Here is a 15,844-nt window from a genome sequence, read left to right on the forward strand (position 1 = left end):
AGACACTTAACCAACTGAGCCACCCTGGTGCCCCTACCCTGAATAATCTTTAAAACAATTGTTTTAAGTTTATTTTGAGAGAGAGAGAGAGAGAGAGAGAGAGAGAAGAGAGAGAGAGAAAGCACACGCATGAGAGGAAGGCAGGGGGAGGGGCAGAGAGAGAGGGAGAGAGAGAATCCCAAGCAGGCTCCATGCTGTCAGCACAAAGCCTGATGTGGGGCTCGAACTCATGAACTGTGAGATCATGTCCTGAGCCAAAATCAAGAGTTGGATGCTTAACGAGCTGAGCCACGCAGGCACCACCCCCCAATAATCTTTTGAAGTAGAGACTGTTATCCTCATTTTGCAGATGATGAGGAAACTGGGGCACAAACGATTAGGTCACACTCCTGAGTCATGGGTTTTCAGCACCATGATGTCTGGCTCTGGAGCTCACACTCCTAAGCCCTGTGCTAAGTGCTATGAAAGAAAAAAAGCAGAGAGGGATGGTGAGTGATAGATGGCCTGGGGTGTTATTTCAGGTATCAGGTGGTTAGGAAAGGCCTCTCTGAAGAGATGATCTTTATAGGAAGTTCCTTTTAAAAATCCAGCATCACATCTTGCATTTAGACATCATGTCATTTTAGGCAACTTTAATCTGGAATCATTCCTTTGCCTTTTTTTTTTTTTTTTTTTTTTTTTTTGCCTTTCATGACATTGATCCTTGAAGGATAGAGGCCAATTGAGAAAGTCTCAATTTAGGTTTGGTATTAACTTTGATCACTTCCCTAAGAGGGTATCTGCCAGGCTTCTTTATCATAATGTTATTATTTTTTCCCTTTGTAATTGATGAGTTAGCTGGAGGAGATAATTTGCGACTACCCTATATGAGAATATTCTATTCTCTATCTGATTTAGCTACTGGTTTTAGCAGTCATTAATGATTCTTGCCTGAAGCAGTTATTACTGCAATGGTTGCAGAATTGTGATTTTTCTGATTCTTCCCTTCTTTCTACATATATTAATTGGCACTGTAAAAAAAAAAATTTCCTTTTCTTTCTCTCTCTGTCTCTCATCAGAATGGCCTAATAGATTCTTTTTTGATTCATTACTGTCATTATTTTCTCTAATGTTCATGTCTAAGATTTGGTTTGGTTTGTGAAATCCCCTCCTTTTTTCTGGATTCTGTGTTCTTTTCACTCAAGTTCATCATTTTTTGAAAACTTTCTTTCTTAACGGCACAAGATGTTCTAGGCTTGTTGTGAAATGTTTTCTCCCCAGTCCTAGAATCAGTCATTCCCCAAGGAATCCTTGTTCCTTTTTGTGGAGAATGATATTCGGAAACCAGGATCTGTGCACTAAGTGTGTTCATTGGTACTGGGGTGGGAGTCATTGCTCTGCCTTTCAGTAGCTAGATAGAGATAGGAGATGCGTGGATATAGCTACATATATAATCCCATCCAATACACAGGGGGCTCCTTTGCCTTGCCCTTTTCCACATATGTATTTTCCATTTCCCTGGATCTCAACAACATTAATTGCCACACAACAAAAATTTCAGAATAGTGACACCCATATCACTACAACAACCAACCTGTTGGGAGGAGTTCAGGAATTCTTTGTCATTTTTGAAATGTAATTAATTCTTACAGTCGCTGGGAAAACTAGTTTCCTAAATTCCTGCATGTTTCAAGTCACGTAACTTAGGAAACTTAAGTGACTTTCCTAAAGCCACACAATGAACAGGTGTATAAGCAGGGCTACAAGCCAGAATTTTTGACACCTAGGCAGTTGCTTTGAAGATTAAAATCAAACTTCCAAATTACATAGCAGCAGTTCAGAAAAGACAAAAGACAGTGTCCTTCTCCTAAAGGTGTTTTCACATTGAGCAATTCTGTTCCATACAGCAGTGCCTTAGTTCCTCCCATAGACATTCTGATCTAATTGGTCTGGCGGTGGCCTGAATATAGGGAGTTTTAAAAGCTCCCCAGGTGATGGTAATGCCCAACCACAGCTGATAACCAACTGCTGTAGCTTTTAATGAGGATAGCAGTAGCCTCTGGGTTTAGCAGCTGCTTTGCATTTTTGTCAGTTCCCTGCTCCGATAGCATTAAAAATTAAATTTCTGAACATGGGAAGAGAAGATTCTGGAAGAGTGGGCATCAGAAAGTCCTACAATGTTGACGAGCCCCTTGAGAACAGGATCTGCATTTGTCTTTTCACCACCGTGTCTGCAGCCTAGCGTGTGAAGGATGTTCGATAGTGTTTTATAAATGAATGAATAAATGGCAGTGTAATGGGAATAAGGAAGCTTTTTTTTAGTGTTTAGGCGTTTCCATATTTATTTAATTAAATAATGTATATATATCAGAAGGAAGATAGTAAGCATCCTTAGACTGTAAAATGAAATTCCAGTGCAGAATGAATACCCAGCCTAAGGTGTATGTTGATGTGCTGTTGGCAGGAGGGCCCAGGTCCTCATGAAGAGACGCTTCATGCTAAGTTATGCACTGACAGGGGGCAATGTCAGAGCTTCTGTCGTCACCTTTTCCTGTTACCAAGTATTTATTAAGCCCTTATGATGTTTCAGTGTATTCTGGGCATATGAACTTGCATTATATTATAATGTATAATGTCTCTTAATTTGCTTAATTCATGGTTTGTGAAATATATTCATATAGCCTTTGTGTCTTTATGGTATACCTGTAACATAGATGTAGTTCTGGTTTTACAAATGAAACTGAGACTCAAGGAGGTGAAGTTTTTTCACTGAGCTCCGGAAGAGCAGGGATTCTCCATAGACCATATTCCCAATGCCCAGTACTTTATATGGCACACAGATGCTCTGTAAATACTGATGAGTGAATGTACGAATGGATGAATAAGTATGTGCATGAATGGGTGATAAAGCTGAGACTCAAACTCAGATTGACTCCAAGTTCCAGGGTCCATTATACAGCATTCCCACTGGGGAAAGAAGGAGGAGCCCCAGATCAAAGTAAAGGGAGAGATCTCTAGAAAGAAGAGATGGTAAGGGATAAATTGTAGTGACAGGCTCAGAGATTTGGGGAGGAATTAGGGATTATGGGTGCAGCAAATGAGCATGACATTTGGAGGAAGGATGCCTATAGTCAAGACTCAGCTCCGTTAACTAGATCATGAGCAAGTCAGGAAACTTCTCTGAACTTTGGATTTCCTCATTTTTAGAGTGGGGTCAGTAGTACTACCTACCTCCCTAAGAGTGTTGTATAGACTGAAGGAAGTAATAGACACAAAAGTATTTTGTACATGCATATTAGTTATTTTATTATCACTGTTACTTTGGGTTTGGTGCACGAAAGGCTTCCTAGAGATCACCACATTTCAGTTTCTCATTTTACCTCTTTAAACACAAGACACTGTTGGTCTTTGTATTTTGGAAACAGCCCAGCACAAATGCAGTGAGTACTTGAAAGTTAGGAGATTGTGGAATCAGAATTCTACTTAAATTCCTGGCACAAAGTAATAATCATTTTTTTAAAGCTTGAGTAAGATCCTTTGCCCAGTTCAAAGTTGCCATAGTGCTGGCTGTGTTTATACCCCTGCAATGAAATGCAAGAAGTGTGAAATTGAAACCTACTTGTGAATTTTCAAAACATCTTTGTTTACTCACGGGCACTAACCATGTTTGTACTTACAACAAACAATGATTAATCGTGATCATTGAAGTTTAAGTAGTGCCTTGATGAATGAATGTATTTTCTTTTATTCTCTCTTCTTGTCAATTCGGTAGTTGTTATTTTTTTTTTCCCAGTGAGAAATAGAATGTGCTTATAAGGTGGGAAGGAGAGGAGACATGGCAGTGTGGGAAAAGACAGGGCTTTTCTGGCTTGGAGTCCAAGACTTGGATTCAAGTCCCAGTTCTGCCACTGCTGGCTGTGTGACTTAGAGAAAATCACTCAGCTGCTCTGAACTGCGGTTTGTATATCTGAAGAAAAAGATGGGGTTATTAATATACACCTAGAAACATCACTGTGGGGATTCAAGGAAATATATGCCTGCAATTCCTTTAATTATTAGGAAGGTTAATTGTGCCATCAGTCAAGGTAATTTCCACTAAAGTCACTGAAAACAAAAACTTGGGACATAGAACTAGAGGTTACTCAAAACAGCATTCCTCTCTCTCTCTCTCTCTCTCTCTCTCTCTCTCTCTCTGTTTCCATAGGTAGTTCTTCCTTTGCCAGCAAACCCACCACACCAACTGGACTGGGTGGAGGATTTGCGCCTCTCAGCTCACCGCAGAAGGCATCTCCGCAGCCTATGGGTGGAGGGTGGCAGCAGGGAGGTGGCTACAACTGGCAGCAGACACAGTCCAAGCCACAGCCCAGCATGCCCCACTCCTCTCCCCAGAACCGACCCAACTACAATGTGAGCTTCTCGGCCGTGCCTGGGGGGCAGAATGAACGTGGGAAAGGATCAGCTAATTTGGGTAAGGGTGATGGCGTGTAGCCTGACTATAGGGTAGCCTGTGTTGTCATGCTACCTGTATGTGTGCCTGAAGAAGGAGACAGAAAACAATTCCAGTATTTTCTGAGTCCATCTTTCGTTGTAGAGATACAACAGGATCCCTCCCTCCCACTCTGTGCCTGAAGCACCTGGGTTTACCTTGCTCTTGACACTCATCACATCATTTTGTGACTTAGGCTAGTGCACTTGTCTGTCTCTTTCCACACTGACCGCTGATGGAGAGCAGGTATGGTGTCATGTGATCATTAGCACCTAGCTGAGGGCTTGGCGTGCAATAAGCACTAAATGAATACTGAATGGATGTGAGTGGTGGAGTGGCTGGATCTTGAAGCTGTTATTCCTTTGGAAGAGGGGGGAGAGGAGAAAGGTTGGGAGCCTTGTAAGCTCTGTGTTCACATTTGCCCTTGGATCCTCATCAGAGGAGGGTGTATGTCTTGGGACATTTATCTTGCTTATGCTCTGGTTGGCAGATGTTTCAGATCACTGGGTTTCCTACATGGTTTTTTCCTCTCTTCTGAGAAGAAAGTTAAAAGAACACAAAATGGGCCAACAGCTAAGGCTAGAGGGTACTCTGGGTAGGATTCAGTCTCTTCTTTTTTCTTTTTTTTGAATGGGATTCTTGGTAACAAGTAAAAAAATACTGTATTTTGCATAGCAGCAATGGTTAAATTTGAGTTTGTCAAAAGTCCTGTTATATTTCCCATCTCAATTGATTTGGTCATACTCAAGAGCTGAGTCTTTAGGGGCATGGTGAAGAAACAGGCCTTTCTCTCTGTAGAACATGGAAAAGGAAATTCTACTTTTTCTAGTAACTGTAGCTAACGTTGAGTGCTTGCTGTATGTCAGGTGCTGTTCTAAGTAGTTTCACGCATTATTTCATATAATCTTCAAAACCAACTCCATGTTGTAGATGAAGAATCTGTGACAGAGATAAATGAAGTAATTTCTTAAACCCACACAGCTGTAAGTGACAGAACCAAGATTTGAACCCAGGCAATTCAGCTCCAGAACCCCTCCTCTTAACTGCCACACTCTACTTGATACGACACAGGTACCTTCTCAAAATAATAACATGACAGGGACTCTTTTGCCGGGAATATGTAACATCACGTTTGTTCTTTGGTTCACGATGGGTATTGCTTGCACAGTTCCATAGAGTCTTGTGGCTCCCCCTCTATTTTTATTTTGAGTAGATGTAGGGTAATTGTCAGCAGTCGGCAGATATTTTTGTAGCATCTTAAGTGTAGAAAACTTTGGGAATTATGGAAGTGAACAAGACAGGCAGATTCCCTCATCTCAGAGCACTTGCATTTAGTGTGTGCATGTGTGGGTGTGTGTCCAGAACGTCTTACGGTATAGAGATGGCAAATGGCTTTCAATCCAGATGTCAACTTTGGTTGATGGGCATTGACAAGCATGGACTGCTGTGCTTCGGTTCTGTTTTGTTTTAATTTAATAAACATTTAAATAATCAGGCACTATTCTAAACTCCTGAAAATGTTAACTTCTCAATTCTTACAACAACCCTGTGAGGTAAGTAGTATTGTTAACACCATCCCTGTTTTACAGATGAGGAAATTGAGGCCAGAGGATAATAAGTAACTTGCCCCAGGGTCCCACTGCTGATAAGTGTAATTCAAGCCTGGGGAGTCCAGCTGTAGAGACTTTGCTCTTTGCCATCAAGCTAGGCTGCCTCTCCAAACATTGAGAAAGACTGTGAGGCCACAGCCAGACTTGGAGGAAAAGAGCAGTATGATGGGCTAGAGCTGTCAGTGGGTAGGACTAGAACTGGGCATGGTCAGGAAAGTGGTGGCATCCGTGGACTTCAAGTACCAAAACCCAGTGTTAGTTCCATCACTGATACTAACTAGTTGTATAACTGGGGTGGGTGGGGTGGGGGTGCACCATGAGTATTTTCAGCTATAAAAAGATGATATGGTGGAAATGGTGTTATGGAGTTGGATTTACTGTAACAATCCAGCCTTGAGTTCTAGCTTTGCTGTGGATATGGTATATGATTCTGGAAAAATCTCTTAGGTTCTTCAAGCCTCATTTTCCTCATCTGCCAAATGGGCATGACAGTCTCATACCCTACTCATTGGGTTAAGTGTAAGAGGATTAATATATGTGAAAGCACCTTGAAGACTCTTAAGTGTTATGAGGTGATATGATTTTATGTTTAAGAGTAGAGACTATAATGATTTCTTTTTAAAACTTATATTGCAGAAGGGAAACAAAAAGCAGCTGACTTTGAAGACCTACTTTCTGGTCAAGGTTTCAATGCACACAAAGACAAAAAGGGGCCTCGGACAATAGCTGAGATGAGAAAGGAAGAAATGGCTAAGGAAATGGATCCTGAGAAATTAAAGGTGTGTGAGCTCCTGCCCCAGGGTGATTATTCTGTGTGAAAAAGTCCTGTGACAAGGTTATGGGTATGGAGCCTTCAGTGTTCCTGGTTCCCAGCTTCCTCACTGCTTCCCTCCATCCACTTTCAGCTAGAGCAGTTCTACTTTTATCTGTTTTGATTCTAGAAGTCTAGGTAAGATTGGATTTGCGGAAAAAAGAATATTTCCCCATTAAAAAAGATTTGCCAACCAGCTACTCCCAGTTTAGCTTGGAAAGAAAAGGGTGGTTTCATTATGTGGATGTATTGTGTGAGGTAGTGGAAGAGTTTTTGTAAAGATCAAGAGAATTGGAATGTTCTTGACAGACAGAGAGGTTGAATTCCTATGTGACAAAATACTAAGTATGCTGATGCCAGAATGAACTGGGAGATGGGGCTCTAATCTGTTACCGCATTAAAGGGTTTCCAAAACCAGGACTAGCACAGCCAGTCCATCTTACACATTTTGAAAAAATGTAACATATTTCCAGACAGATTTGAACATTTGTGAAGGATACATAGATTCTTAGATTCTCTTTTGCATACAATATAGGATCCTTGGTTTGCATTTACTTTTTGCTTCATGTAACACTACCGAGACTTTCTGTTTCTTCCAAAGCTCTGTGCTCCATCTTGACAACATTTGTTCACTAGGCAAACTCTGACAGTTTTTTCTATGGAAGAAAATAGTTTATGTCTTTTAAATGATGCTCGGTTGTTTAGTTGGTACATGGTATTTAGCTGCTTGGGAGAGTAGGCATTATTAACCTTGGCTAAACCATTCATTCACCAACATACACACTGAGCTCCTACTATGTGCTAAATGCTGGTGTGTTCTTATAAACCCTTCAACTTAATCACCTCATTTGTGCAACCTGAGAAGACTCAAACTGTGAACATTCATATTACTACTTGGATTAATTCATTTAACAGTTTTCGAGTTTTCTTTTAAAGCTGTATTTTGAAGCAGTCATGTTATTTGTCTCTTGAGTTATAGTCTTGGTAAGAAACAGTACCTTTTCTCAAACAGCTCTGCCTAATGGCAAGGAAAAACACACACACATGGGTGATTATGATAAAATTTAGCACATATTAAGATAGAAACATGTTTAAGGGATTAGCCCAGAGAAATCCCCCCCCCCACCGGGATATTTATTTAGTGTGTGTGTGCCAGATACTATACCAGACAGAGGCAGATAGCAGAGACCAAAATGGACACGGTCTGTGCCCCCATGGAGTTCATGCTTTAGGAGTGAGATTAACTCTGGGGTGGGGTAGAGAGGAAGGGATTCAATCTCTCAAAGGCAAATGGTATGAAATTCCTGAGCAGGCTTTTAAAGGATGATGAAGGGTTAACAGGCAACCCAAGGTAGGAGGTGAAAAATTATCCTAGGTAGAGAAAACAGCTTGGAGCATGCACAGTGCCCCATGTGGTTAATGTTGTTGGGGCAGAAGCCATTTCCAGAGGCTAAGTGGAGACCTTAGGGACTTGAAAACATTTCTATTTCCTAATTCCCTCTGCGTTTACAGATTCTGGAATGGATTGAAGGTAAAGAGAGAAATATCAGAGCACTTCTGTCCACGATGCACACTGTGTTGTGGGCTGGGGAGACCAAGTGGAAACCAGTTGGCATGGCTGACCTGGTAACACCTGAGCAGGTGAAAAAGGTATACAGGAAGGCTGTGCTGGTGGTGCACCCAGATAAAGTGAGTATGATCCGCCCTGGAAGAGCACTTCTCTGCTCCTTATTTCATTAGCTTATGACCATGTATTAAAACATTATACTCTCAATTTTCTGGTTATTAGTCCATTTAAATGATAAAGTCCATGGGCTAACATCAAGTATTTAAACAAATAGTTATACTTTATGAAGCAAGAGAAGAAATTAAACTATATATTACAATAATGGAATGGGAGGGCTTTCCCTAGGTATATGATTTATCACTGACTAGTTTTTTTTCCAATTTTTAAATAAAGTTTATTTATTTATTTTTGAGAGAGAGAGAGAGAGAGAGAGAATGCACACACACGAGCGAGGGAGTGGCAGAGAGGGAGAGAGAGAGCGAATCCCCGGCAAGCTCCACACTGTCAGCATAGACTATGTTCAATGCGGAGCTTGATCTCACGAACGATGAGGTCATGACCTGAGCTGAAATCAAGAGTCGGACGCTTAACAGACTGAGCCACCATATGTGAATTTCTAAGGGGAGAGAGTTTTGGGGAGGTTATAATAATCAGGATCACATAGAGTGAGCTATAAAATAAGAAATGGCCTAATAGAAAAACATTTCAATTACTTACAGCCCACATCTTAGCAGTGAAAATTTTAATACAAATAAAATTTCAGTCTGTCGTATCTAATGTGTTTTGCTGTTCTTTTTTCTTTTTTCTACAGGCTACTGGGCAACCCTATGAACAATACGCAAAGATGATTTTTATGGAGCTCAATGATGCCTGGTCTGAGTTTGAAAACCAAGGTCAAAAGCCCTTGTATTAGTTTTTGAGCTTTTCCATTTCTGCTGCAGACCTGTGCTAATGCTTAGTGTGTGTCACAGTTCTGAAGTTTTCACAGGTGAACCAAAAACTCCAGTAACATGTATCCAGTACTAAACTGTTAAATTACTCGTGAATTAATTACTCATTGATAAGGAATGTGGATGTTTATTTCCTCAAGTCCCCAGCATAAAAGGTCCAGAGCAGGGAAGGAACTTTTAGTCAGAGGACCTTGTGGAGTTCCTACATTCCAGCCTGCCCTTTGGGGGGCAGACTCAGCATTTTGTGGGGAAATGGAAACCAGAGGCCACCAAAGGCATAACACCCATCTCATTGTATGAGAATAGGATTAATGAGCAAAAGCTATGATAATAGAAGTACATGGTGGATTTTAACTAATGGTTTTTAGATTTTCTTGGAAAGATGTCATTAAAGCCATGGCTTTCCATTGACTTCAGGAACACAACCACCAAGTATTTTATTTTTGTGGAAATTTACAATGGTCTTTAGCATAATACTGTATACGTCTTTGGGTCAAGAGGACAATGTAAATTGTGGGAAGTGATTGTATTACAATCCAGTGATTGCCAACCCTGGATAAGCTAAAAATTAGTGCAAATGCTGACTGAAGAAAACAGGGACTCTGTGGAGAGAGAAATCTTTGTTCCTGGTCAGAAAGTTGGGCTGCTACCTTCCTCTCCCTAGAAAACTGTAGTTGCTTAAAGAAAATGTCTTAAGGACGTAACTTCAACTCTAAACCTGATTTGGAAGAAACTTATCATTTTGTCATAAGGCTTCATGCTCTTCCTTTTGCTTAGCCAAGAAAATATTTTTAGCTGGAAACAGGTTGTAAAGCAGTTTGGCACACCACAACGTATCAGGACCAGTGTCTAGTAAGGAGTCCCTGTCCTCTAGTTTTGTGAGTGGTTGTGGTAAGAGAGTAGAAAACAACACAACACCAGTGATGAGACAGGTGCAGTTGGAGCGGGAGAGCTGTGCTCACCTTCGGACCGGACCGAGTCAGATGGCTGGTCAGGATTTGCTTGGAGGGACCATGTTCTCCTCCCCACCTGTTGAAACTGGATCCCTTGGATTATTACAGTGGGGGTTAGCGTTTTAAAAGTAGTCGGGGGTCTACAGGAATAACATTCATGCAGGGACATCTGTGAAAGCAAAGTAAGAATGAAACCTTTGCAGACTTCACACTGGTTGGATTGCACTTCAGTGTTTTGGCTGTTCCTCATTTTGAGGGATCAGCAGTTGCCATCCTGTGACTTGAGGGGGATCTCTTTTGGTGTGCACATCCATGATGTGCATAGTATATATATGCAAAGCAGATGGGCAAAAAGATTTCCATGCTAATCTTAAAAGGTTCATGCTCAATATGGTGAAAAGCTTTCAAAAGTTGTTTTTAAAAGACAATCATTTTTTGTTCCTATTTTAATTTTCTTGTGGCAAACTGTACCAGAAAAGCAGCATGTCAAAAATACTTCATGTTCTGTATAGAAATCTCTCTCTTTTTTTCTTGCTTGCTTGCTTTCTTTCTCTTCCTCCCTTTCCTTTTTTTTTATTATAAATATTTATTATTTATTTTACCCTTTACTGACAATGTGAAGCTCACAGAAAATGTTCTCCTTTTAAATATACAGCTGTAAACCGTCAAGGTAACCATAACAAACTAGGTGTTATTTATTAACGTATTATGAAATAATGTTTGAACCAGTATGTGCTTGTCTTATTTAAAATTGGAATGTGAGACATGTTGCTGTGACCTGGTTTTTTTTTTTTCTCATTCACATTTGTAGATATTGTGTGAACTACAGTATATAATGATAATAATTAAAAGGATATTATGTGAATGTCACGTACATTTTGAAATGATAGAACTCTATTAGCTTTGTATCATGTTTGGATAATTCATCAATGTTCACAGTTTAAAACATCATTAAACATTATGTAATTAGCAATGAGAAAGAATCTTACCTAACTTATTAAATTTGGGATTTCCCTCATCTCTTTTCCAGATACATTATAATTCTGGACCCCTATTTATCTCAAAACTCTTAACATATGCAGACCAACAGATTTTTGCATTCCTTTTAAATATCTGGTTGTGACAAAGCTTGTTGTTGATCAGATTCACTGTTTCATTCATGTTATTGTAATATATTTTTTGTTTTGTAAATAAGTTACACACAACAAAATGTGATTGGTCTAAAATATTTGTAATGTATATTAAAAGGCTCAAAAATATTTGTAGAAACCTAAGTTATTTTTGCACTAAATATAACCTAAGTTATATTTGGGAATATAATGACAGGTTTGAGTTATATCTTCTGACATGATTCGCTTTTTAGAAAATTAACGGGAAAAGAGCATGAAAACATTTAATACATTTGCACCGAAACGTAATCTGATAGGATTTCTGGATTTATACATTAACCACCTCCACTACCACCCTTTCCCCTACACACACACACACACACACACACACACACACACACACACACGATCATGCTACATAAACACTATGTTTCAAAAAGAATTGGCATAGAAATCCTGGTCTCCTGGATAGAATATTAATGAATTTTCAAAGCTGCGTTTGTATGCTGAGGCAAAGAAATTGATCTTGGAAGTCTGGGACTTTGTCATAGTAAACAGGACTGACCCTTGAAAAATGCAGGGATTAGGGTTTCTGACCCCACATGTAGTCAAAAATCCATGTATAACTTTTGATTCCTCCAAAGCTTAGTTAGTAATAGCCTACTGTTGACTAGGAGCCTCAATGATAACATAAAGTTGATTGACTTCATATAAATGATAACATAAAGTTAATTGACACATATACATGTATACATATATATACTGTATACAGTATAATGTTCTGTATTTGAGAATATTGTATTCTTACAGTAAGATAACCTAGGGAAAAGAAAATGTTAAGAAAATCATAAGGAAGAGAAAATACATTCACCGTACTGTACTGTATTTACTGAAAAACATCCACGTATAAATGGACCTGTGTGGTTCAAACCTGTGTTGTTCGAGGGTCAACTGTATTTCAGTTCTTAAGGATAGAAGCAGCATGTTCATTTGGAAGCACATGCTGCAAAGGAAAAGCATTTGAATCATTCTTTTACTGTCTCTGTCTGGAAGAATGTTCAAGTCGGATCCTAATGCCACTGATGAGACACCATTGTATAAGGACTGAACACAAACACTAAATTCCATAAACAGTTATCACAGCAACAGGACAGTTTCCCTACTGGAAACATCTATGGGGAAATTTAGGTCAAGTAAATAGGTTTTGGTTGTTCTAAAATAAACCATGATTTGGCATAATGATATGGTATTGGTTTGAGACCAGAAAACTACATTTAAATCCTGGTTTTTTACTTCAGGGCTGTCATATTCAACAACTTTGTTAAACTAAGACTTAATCCTATCATATGTATAATAGGGATATTGGTAGTAGCCCTACAATGGAGGCATTAGGAACTGTATATAAACTATTATCAAGTACTCATTAAATAGTAGATATTGTTAATGATCTGTAGAACAAAGTGTATCCTTGCAGATCAGCATTGGGGCTGGAATTATATCGAAACTTCCAGTTGGTTGTAGGGAGTAACACAAATAGAAAAAAGCATCAAAAGAAACTTGTGCCTTGGCCCTTATTTCTATATCCTTGGAATGATAGAGTTCTGTCTCCCTAAAATGGCAGAGATTTGAATTGTAGGTTTTGTAAAGGGAATGGCTGTGTGAAAAAGGGAAGTGGTTGAGCGGGAGGGAAACTAACCCTGACTAATTTCAACAGTAGCATCACCTTTGGATTTAACTTAAGCACTGATTTGAGAGCCTACCCCAGTATAGATATAATGCCACTGCATCTATCTGGCAGGCACTGCCCTAGGTGCTATTATATAGATTTGTTTTCTCATTTAATTCTCAAAAAATTCTGGGAGGCAGGTTTTGTAAATCCCACCTCAGGAAACAGAAGCATGGAAACATTTACCCAGAGCTGGGGTTTGAGGCTAGATGTTAGGATAGGGAGAGATGGTTCTATGGATGGTGAACTTACCTGTTAATTCAACCAATATTTTGTGTAAATTGTATGCAAGATACTAATAGAAATGTAAGGGAAAATCAAAATTAACAAATGGATTTGATTTCCCTGTTAAACATAAGAGGTTGTTGTTTTTCTAATTACTACAACAGATTTATATGGAGTAGTATACGCACTGTCTGACTTTAGAGTTGAACAGTTTTGAGTTTTATCTCAGATTCTTTACTTACTAGTTCCTATTTGAGCCTCAGTTTTCCCATCTGTAAAGTGGAGATAATATAACCTACAGTGTGAGAGAACTGAATGCAAGGAGAGAATATGACGATTTAAAGTAGTTCTGAGAGAATATGACGATTTAAAGAAGTCCTAGGCAGCACGGTAGAGGACATGGCTCTTATACATCCAAATCAGGGGTACGTTTCAGCTTCTAAGGTTTTATGTACTTTTTTGGGGACTCTTTTATTCTTGATGAAACATGGAATGGGTAAGTGGAAGAACAATTTTTCAGTGCAACATCTGGCAAAAGGAAAGCAGATGTTCTCAGGAGATGGTTAGAGCTTCTGGAAAGATGGTTTTCTCTTCATAGTGTTTAGTAAACTGGAAAGGACAGATGGTGTAGGCAGAAACCTTGTTGAAAACTGTGATATTGTGATTTATGTATGTGATCATTCAGATGACCAAAGTATATATATTTGGTCTTCATCCACAGTTCCTGGCTTACAGCTCCCCAAACCCTTAGAATTTCCGTAAATGTAGAGAGTGATAAAGATTTCATTATGTTTGGAAATCGCCTAAGGATCAGGGCTGGTTGCCAATTGAGCCAACCACATTTTTAGAGGATTGGTACTTTCAGTCCTACCTCCTGAACTCTGGGGAGGAGAGAGGGACTGGCGGTTGGCTCAATCGCCAATGTCCAATGATTTAATCCATTGTACCTATGTAATGAAGCCTCCATGAAAACCCAAAAGGACAGCGTTCAGAGAGCTTCCAGTTGGCAAACACCTGGGAATGTGGGTAGAGGGGACACACCTAGAGAGGGCTTGGAAGCTCAGTGCCCTCTCCCCACACCTTGCCCTCTGGCAAGTTATTACCTGTACTTCTGATGGACTGGCTATACATCAGAGGTTCCCAGGACCTCCTCCTCATGTTTGATTAGTTTGCTAGAGCAGCTCACAGGCTTGGCATTATAGTGAAGGAACATATGGCTGACAGACAGTTCCCCCTGAATACTTTCACTGCTGTTAGAAAGGAGTAATACTCAAAAGCGGGAAAAAGACATTCTGAAGGATCTTGAGTAGATTGCAGGCTACAAAGCAGAGTACAATGTAATTCTGGATCTGCAAGGGTCTGCAATGAGCCGGGTATTAGCAACACAATGTTTTTAATAACTACCTTCCATCTATGACGAGATATGGTAGGGGCTAGAAAAATGAACTCATAGGTAAACATGTTGAGACAATAATAGTTGACTGTACAGTTTTGAAAAAGTAAACTTAATGGGGATCCTGAAAGGTGGCGGTGATGAGAATTTGTACTTCTCAAGCAGCCAAAGGAACCCCTTTATCTTTCAGTCTCTTTGAAAATTAAGAAAAAGCAATAGAAAGGGGGCAGTAGTTCCTGGTTACAATGAGGCATAAGTGGCCTGTAACCCAACCTCCTCCAAAAAGCTGGCAAGCCCTACCTTTTCTGAGCCTCTTTCCATTAAGGTAAAATGAAGCACTTGGATCAAATGGCTTTTAAGATCTCCTCCAGATTGTCCCCACCAAGACAGAAACTCTCTATTCCCGTGAGGAAGAGTAAGTACAAAATGGCCCTCTGAGGTTTAAATTGGTCTTAGTTACCTGCAGACTTTGAGGTCCCAAGGTGTAAGAATAATAACTATTTAAAGGTTCATGAAAGCTTCAGGAGCAAAAGAGGTTATTGGTCTTTGTGTCTCTAAATAAACCAGGGTGTAAGAGAGAAAACGAGTGTTTGAAAAGTGCTAAAGTTCATATTAAGCAAGGCAAGTCCATCTTCGCAGAAAGGTCTTCTACGGACTTGTTCTCTGGTGTTCCCACCCCCAGCTAAACCGGCTGCAGCCACAGCCTCGGAAACGCAGACGGGGAGGCGCGCGCACACACACACACACACACACACACACACACAAAAGCATCTTGGGGCTCAGAGAAAAGTGCTGCTCAGTAAACGAGTGTCCTTTCCTTCGCTACCGGTTGTAATTTCCCCCCTTCCGTCTCCCCATTTTCTCGGTCTCCACCCTAAGGCCGAGATTCCTTGCAGCCAGGAACCGCGATTGCTGGGCCTCTGTAGCTCAGGACCTGCACTGGTTTGGCTGCCTTGGAGCGTCTTGGCCCGCGGACCCAGCAGTCCCGGAGGAGCGGAGGCCCCAGCCGACAGATTGAAAAGGATGGGTGTAGGG

At 40.2% G+C, this 15,844-nt stretch overlaps 1 protein-coding gene across 5 annotated transcripts in view; it reads left to right on the top strand.

Moving 5' to 3' along the window:
* DNAJC6 (DnaJ heat shock protein family (Hsp40) member C6) overlaps nt 1-11,615 on the top strand; it is a 156,144-nt gene extending 144,529 nt beyond the window's left edge. For 4 of the 5 annotated variants that reach the window (XM_030326220.1, XM_030326219.1, XM_030326218.2 and 1 more), the window contains 4 exons: nt 4,184-4,447; nt 6,712-6,854; nt 8,399-8,575; nt 9,265-11,615. In XM_030326220.1, coding sequence (XP_030182080.1) covers nt 4,184-4,447; nt 6,712-6,854; nt 8,399-8,575; nt 9,265-9,366 — 686 coding nt within the window. In that variant the 3' untranslated portion in view covers nt 9,367-11,615. The remainder of the gene's footprint in view (nt 1-4,183; nt 4,448-6,711; nt 6,855-8,398; nt 8,576-9,264) is intronic. The other variant, XM_030326222.1, reaches the window with a different exon arrangement.
* The last annotated feature ends 4,229 nt before the right edge of the window (nt 11,616-15,844 follow it).

Source organism: Lynx canadensis, chromosome C1 (genome assembly GCF_007474595.2).
Source record: "Lynx canadensis isolate LIC74 chromosome C1, mLynCan4.pri.v2, whole genome shotgun sequence".
In the NCBI taxonomy this organism is placed as follows: Eukaryota; Metazoa; Chordata; class Mammalia; order Carnivora; family Felidae; genus Lynx; species Lynx canadensis.